We start from the raw sequence: 7508 nt of genomic DNA on the forward strand, positions 1-7508 counted from the left end.
ATTTATCCAAAATGTATTTATGATGAATCTTTTTTATTTAATAAATATTCCTATTTATTATAAATCTTCCTACATTTATCAAACAGCCTATTTTATTATAAATCTTACTATTTTTATTTAAAAAATCTTCCTATTTTACTATTTTGTAAAGCTATAGGTTCAACAAAATTTAGATTTTCCTATTTTTTTAATTTTCTTTGTCTATTTTCCATTTTTTCCATTATATATCTTTTTAAATATTTAACCTAGTGGAGTTGACCAACCGATTGAGATCCATTGAAATTAAATGACTTAAAACAAATCAAATAGATCAAATCCGATCTCATCCAACCATTTTTAATTCGTTCAAGTGTAAATTATCAAATGCTTTATATCTGTGTGTAGTGAGCACCATGCTCATCACACAAAAATGAAATGAAGTAACATTAAAATAAAAATTGTGTGCTCATCAAGTGAAAACTAATTTTTCTATTAACAAATATATATATATATATATATATATATATATATATATATATATATATATATATTATTGTCATAAATAAAATAAAGTTGCATTATTTTTAATATACTTAAATTTTTACCAACGTATTATTCTAAAATATAATTAATTGGAATAATTAATATAAAAAATTATAAAATATAATGAAAAGGATTTAATAAGTTTAGATGTTCTTATCTATTTGCACTTGTGTGTAAATACGAAAGTAGTGGAAAAAGTAGAAAACAAGGGAGTAACGTAACTTTTTTTTTAAAAAGTTGAGGTCCATTAAATTGTACCAGTGATAAGAAACGATAAAAGTTATTCCAAATATTTAACCGTTCAAATTTAAAAAAAAAATAAAGTGTTTGTTTGAACTTTAACTTTCAAGTTAAGACAAGTCAAAAGTATTTTTATTCTCAAAACAATGAATTCTTGTTTCTCCATTTTAAGTAATAAAATTTGGAATTTTAAATTGAGATTTTTTTTAAAAAAAATCCATTAGATATTTTTTAGAAGTAATTATTAGCTAGTTCTAAGGAAAATTTCATTTGCACAATGGTCCATTTTCCATCCTCTTTTTCCTTCACGGCTTCACCACTCTTTCCTGATGATTTCTAGGGAAGGGGGGTCTCTGACTTAATTTCTGTTGTTTCTAGTCATGGCATGAGACATGCAATATTGGGTGCAAATCACTAAAAATTAACAAAAACAAACATAGCATTTCAACCATTTGGAATTGGAAATACTATATAACTAAAGTTGCATTAAGTCTTCTAGAGAAAATTAATTAACTCCAAGCTGCGGTTCTTAACTATATTAAATATTCTTTTAAAAAAACTACATTAAATAATTGTTATTTTAGTATCTAAAATTATGAAAGTAGAAATTAAAATAATTGACATTTGATAATTTTAATGATTAAATTGATTGGTACACTTTTTTTTAATATCTAATATTCTATTTAAAGAAATACCATGAAAGTTTACGTCAAATATGCCATTTTCCCTCCTTTCTATTTATTTGTTCCCTTTCCAAGAAGGCAACAATCACTCTCTGAGAGCTCGAGCTAGCAACCAGATTGAGACTTGCGTGTTGGGTCCATGGATTAAACTTTTTTTTTTTTTTTTCTCTTTCTTTATCCGGTTTCTCATGATCTAGAATTGAATCTTCGTCCTAAATCAAAGTAGAAAACAAAAGTAGTAGGAAAAGAAAAGTATATAAAGTAGAAAACAAAGGCAGTGTAATTTCGTCCAAGTGTTTGTGAGGTTGTAACGAAGGCATATTTGTAGAATCCTTAATTTTGATTTTTCACGTTCATCAAGTCTTCCATTTACGTTAATGGTGGAGGCCTCTTATGAACTAAGTACTTTGAAAAAAAGAGAGGCAATTAATGCTTTGGTGATTGCCTCACCTTCATTCTAGATTTCGGAATAATTTCCCCTCCTCTTTGGTACAAGAATAATTTTCCACATACACAATAAGAGAAATTTATATCCATGCATGTCTATGCTACACGAATGAGAGAAAATTCTAAGAGCAATTCTAAGTTCAAAGTTCTTGTGTGTTTCACTTATCTTGCTGTTTATAATTTCCAAGCAACCCATTTATTATATATATCCACTATTCTTATTCATTGTTTAGAAAATAGGTGGAAAAGTCAAAGCTTTGGTAATTTACCGTGGGTTCTGAATATAGATAATTGTTTAACTGGAGTTATGAAATGAATTATTTTATTCTTATGATATACTTTTATAATTTATTTATTTTAGCTCTTTCTATATTATTACTCGTTTAATTTTGCTCTTCTTTGTAATTTTCTTTAGTTATACCGAAAAAAATATTAAAAAAATGAACAGAAACTTAAATACTAGTTATAAGATGATAATTAAGTTTGAATTTAAATCTTCATACATTTACTCCAATCCTCAATTCTAGTGGTTCTGCAATTAAATACTTAGATACTTCTGACAATATATCATTACCAAATGTAATTAATACATTATACAATTAATTTTGATGAATCTTTCTTCAAACTATCAAAGATGTTTATATTAGATGATTGAACCTGATGATTCGTGAGTTATTTTAAAGATTTCTAATACTTATCTTTAATTCCTATAAATAAAAAAAATGTCTTCATAGAAATTTATTTGCTAACATCTTCTAATAGATATTCTTTCATGCAACAACATGAGAATTTGTGATGGGTCTTTCTCTAATAATTTTTTTTAACACAATTATATATTTATATCATAGTAGTGAATAACGGGAGAGAACCAAATTCAATAGAAAAAAGAACTAAAAATTATTTGGAGAAGATTTTTCTTTCTATTTCTTCTTCTTTTTTTAATTATAAAGATGGCCTAAAAGGTCGAGAAGCCCATTACAGAAGAATCCTACAAGGAGAAGTTATCCCAAGAGTATATCACGAAGAAGCAACAGATTACAGCTAGCAGGTGTGTGTGAATGAATGTGATCCATAATGCGAAATTCTAGAATGAAATTTTTATACTATAATAATTATATTACCTGAAAGCTTTATACATGCCTATCTATATTTTTAATAAATGCACATAAATTTTAATATAGCTCCAGCTATTTAATTTCTATAATAAAAAAAAAATAGACATCATGTACAAATTGCAGATGAAACATCCATTCGCTCGATGTTTACAATAAAAGGTGGTCAGTAACCGCTATTGTTGCGTCAGTTGACCGAAGTGTTCCTTCCAACATAGAAGTTTTGATTTCTTAATTTGTAGTATTTATACTTTTCGCTGTTCTGTTCCAGCGTATATATTAGCTTTGACTTTCTGACCCGCCAAAATTGAATTTTAACATTTATAAGGAAGCCAACAATTCTCAACTTTTCAGTCTGATAAAACCAAGCTTTGAACTTCAAAGTTTCAAACCACAAATTAAATCATGAAATCATCATCTTCATCCTCTCTAACAAATTAGCTTCTTTTCTTTTCAACTCACGCATACACACACACTTCAAACCAGGAAAAAGAAAACAAAACTGAATCACCCAGATGGAATTATTCACTCCACCATGTCTTAAATTGTTATTTCACTCTCTTGTGATCTTATTCTTGCTCTTTAACCATGCAAACACTCAGTCTCAGTCTCAGTTGCATGATCAAGAACGTGCAACCTTACTGAAGATAAAGGAATACCTTGAAAACCCCGAATTCCTCAGTCACTGGACTACTTCATCAAGCTCCTCTCACTGCTCATGGCAAGAGATAAAATGCAGCAATGGTTCAGTAACTGGATTGACTTTGTCCAACAGCAGCATCACTCAAACCATACCCTCTTTCGTATGTGACCTCAAAAACCTCACAATTGTTGATTTCTACAACAATTTGATTCCTGGGGAGTTCCCAACATCTCTCTACAATTGCTCCAAGTTGGAGTACCTAGACCTGTCTCAGAACAACTTTGTTGGCAGCATTCCTCATGACATTGGAAACCTCTCTAATTATTTGAAGTATCTCAACCTTGGTTACACGAATTTCTCTGGTGACATTCCTGCTAGCATTGGAAGGCTTAAGGAACTTAGAAATCTTCAACTTCAAAATAATCTATTGAATGGAACATTCCCTGCTGAGATTGGCAACTTGTCCAATCTTGACACCTTGGACTTGTCCTCTAACAACATGCTTCCTCCTTCGAAGTTGCACGGTGACTGGACCCGGTTGAACAAGTTGAAGGTTTTTTTCATGTTTCAGTCCAACTTGGTTGGGGAGATCCCACAAACCATTGGAAACATGGTGGCTTTGGAGAGATTAGATCTATCGCAAAACAATTTGAGTGGACCAATTCCTAGCGGTTTGTTCATGCTGGAGAATCTGAGCATAATGTTTCTATCTAGAAACAATCTTTCTGGGGAAATACCTGATGTGGTTGAAGCATTGAATTTGACCATCATTGATCTCACACGGAATGTTATCTCAGGAAAAATACCAGATGGTTTTGGAAAGCTCCAAAAGCTAACCGGTTTGGCTTTGTCTATGAATAACTTGCAAGGGGAGATACCAGCAAGCATAGGACTTCTTCCATCTCTGGTAGATTTTAAAGTATTTTTCAACAATTTATCAGGTATTCTCCCTCCTGATTTTGGTCGCTACTCAAAGCTTGAAACATTTTTGGTTGCAAATAATAGTTTTAGAGGAAACCTACCAGAGAACTTATGCTATAATGGTCACCTTCTTAACATCTCTGCCTATATAAATTATCTGAGTGGGGAGTTGCCACAATCACTTGGGAATTGTAGTAGCCTGATGGAACTGAAAATCTATAGCAATGAGTTTTCTGGTAGCATTCCTAGTGGTCTTTGGACTTTAAGCTTGTCAAATTTCATGGTGAGTTATAATAAGTTCACTGGTGAGCTTCCTGAGAGATTGTCCCCAAGTATTTCGCGCTTGGAGATAAGTCACAATCGGTTTTTTGGTAGGATTCCAACTGATGTATCTTCATGGACTAATGTGGTTGTTTTTATAGCAAGTGAGAACAACCTTAATGGGAGTGTTCCAAAAGGTTTAACATCTCTTCCCAAGCTAACAACTCTATTGCTTGATCATAACCAGCTCACAGGGCCACTTCCATCAGATATCATATCATGGCAATCCCTTGTAACTCTAAATTTGAGCCAAAACAAACTCTCTGGACATATCCCAGATTCAATTGGTCTGTTACCCGTCCTTGGCGTACTCGACCTGTCAGAAAATCAATTCTCTGGTGAAGTTCCTTCTAAACTTCCCAGAATCACCAATCTCAATCTATCCTCCAATTATTTGACAGGGAGGGTTCCAAGTCAATTTGAAAATCTTGCTTATAACACAAGCTTTTTGGACAATTCTGGCCTATGTGCTGATACCCCAGCACTGAACCTCAGGTTGTGTAATTCTAGCCCTCAAAGGCAAAGCAAGGACTCATCTTTGTCTCTTGCTTTGATTATAAGCCTTGTGGCAGTGGCCTGCTTCCTGGCTTTGTTGACATCACTCTTGATCATCAGATTTTATAGAAAAAGAAAGCAAGGATTGGATAGATCATGGAAGCTCATTTCCTTCCAAAGGCTGAGTTTCACTGAATCAAACATAGTGTCATCACTGACAGAAAATAGTATTATTGGCAGTGGTGGATATGGCACAGTATACCGTGTTGCAGTTGATGGTTTAGGCTATGTTGCTGTGAAGAAGATTTGGGAACACAAGAAGTTGGACAAGAATCTTGAGAGCTCATTTCATACAGAAGTTAAGATATTGAGCAACATTCGTCACAAAAACATTGTCAAATTGATGTGCTGTATCTCTAATGAGGACTCTATGCTCCTTGTCTATGAGTATGTGGAAAACCATAGCCTTGACAGGTGGCTGCACCGGAAAAATAAGTCATCAACCGTGTCAGGTTCAGTCCATCATATTGTCCTTGATTGGCCAAAGAGATTGCATATAGCCATTGGAGCTGCACAAGGTTTGAGCTACATGCATCATGATTGCTCACCACCTATTGTTCATCGAGATGTGAAAACAAGCAACATTCTTTTGGATTCTCAATTCAATGCAAAAGTTGCTGATTTTGGTCTGGCTAGGATGTTAATGAAGCCAGGGGAACTTGCCACCATGTCATCCGTGATTGGCTCATTTGGCTATATGGCTCCAGGTGAATGACTTGCCAAAATTTTTGTTTCCTTCAAAATAAATATAGGACAAAACTTACATACGTTACTTTTAAGTACTATTTATGCCAATATTCTCTAACCAAAATTGATGATTTATCAGTAATCATTGTTAATTTTAGTTACCAAGATGATGAAGTGCTAATTTTGATTGGAAATCAACAACAATTATACCTTTAATTAGTATTGTATCTAAGATTTGTCCACGAATATGTTGCTAATGATTAGTTGAATTATGTCTCATTTTCCCTTGGTATAACTCATAAGTCTAATATGAATTGTTTTTGACATACTTGAATTGCAGAATATGTTCAAACAACTCGAGTCAGTGAAAAGATTGATGTCTTCAGCTTTGGAGTTATGCTATTGGAACTGACAACTGGTAAGGAAGCTAATTATGGTGATGAGCACTCATCTCTTGCAGAGTGGGCGTGGCGACATCAGCAGTTAGGAAGCAACATAGAAGAGCTGCTAGATAAGGATGTCATGGAAACCAGTTACTTGGATGGAATGTGTAAGGTTTTCAAACTCGGGATCATGTGCACCGCAACACTTCCTTCTAGTAGACCTTCCATGAAGGAGGTTCTACGAGTATTGCTTTCTTGTGAAGATTCATTTTCTAAAGGAGAGAGTATTATTGGCCACTATGATGATGTTCCCCTTCTTAAAAATTCAAAAAGAGAGCATAAGTTGGATATTGATAATGATAGCTAGCTAGGTTGGTATCATGTTGAGGTTGTAAATTGCTGATTTGTGTGTGACTAACCAACTGAGCTTCCATGGAGATTATTGCCAATTCTGGAATTGAAGTCAGTGAAACAGCCACTGGATAGCAGATTTAGAACATCAGCGCTATAGAATGCATGGAAAGTGACACCAAATAGAAGTACTTTTTGGTATGTGAGATTAATTAATCCTCAGGGGTGGTGATTAGTTATCAGGATTCCAATTAATTTCTAAATTGTAGCTACTCTTTTGATGAGTAGTCCTTAATACTTTTTTTGGATCACAATCTCCCAATGGAAATTGTGTGTCATATTTAAAGTTTTTTTGAGAGTTCCTTAACAAAATTATCATTTCAATATTAGTACTTGATAGTTGATACTCAAGTATATAACTCTTCTAATATTCATTTATAGAATATTTTGAAGAATTTAATTTTCTGAAATTTTAAATATTTTTACACTCAATAAATTAAAAATCTTTCGAAACATGACTTTAAAATAATATATCTATTTATAATATATAAAATTTGAGTTTCTCAATATCACCTTATCCCGTCACTAAAATGAGTGATTTGGAGAAATGAGAACATTTTATGTTTTATGTCAGTGTATTATT

General features: G+C 32.6%; 1 protein-coding gene across 1 annotated transcript; it reads left to right on the plus strand.

Annotated features, from left to right (window-relative positions):
• The first annotated feature begins 3365 nt into the window (after positions 1–3365).
• On the plus strand, positions 3366–7187 carry LOC114389682 (receptor-like protein kinase 5). The gene is made up of 2 exons (XM_028350416.1): positions 3366–6151; positions 6472–7187. Exons 1-2 carry the CDS (start codon positions 3520–3522, stop codon positions 6879–6881), a joined length of 3042 nt encoding a protein of 1013 aa, XP_028206217.1. The 5' UTR covers positions 3366–3519; the 3' UTR covers positions 6882–7187.
• The last annotated feature ends 321 nt before the right edge of the window (positions 7188–7508 follow it).

The sequence above is a fragment of the Glycine soja genome, chromosome 16, assembly GCF_004193775.1.
Source record: "Glycine soja cultivar W05 chromosome 16, ASM419377v2, whole genome shotgun sequence".
Lineage (NCBI taxonomy): Eukaryota > Viridiplantae > Streptophyta > Magnoliopsida > Fabales > Fabaceae > Glycine > Glycine soja.

What these genes read in the sequence shown, in the direction of transcription:
- LOC114389682 (XM_028350416.1), top strand. Translation starts at nt 3,520, where the DNA reads ATGGAATTATTCACTCCACCATGTCTTAAATTGTTATTTCACTCTCTT. An exon ending in ATTTGGCTATATGGCTCCAG is followed by an intron (nt 6,152 to 6,471) that starts GTGAATGACTTG and finishes CTTGAATTGCAG; the next exon opens with AATATGTTCAAACAACTCGA.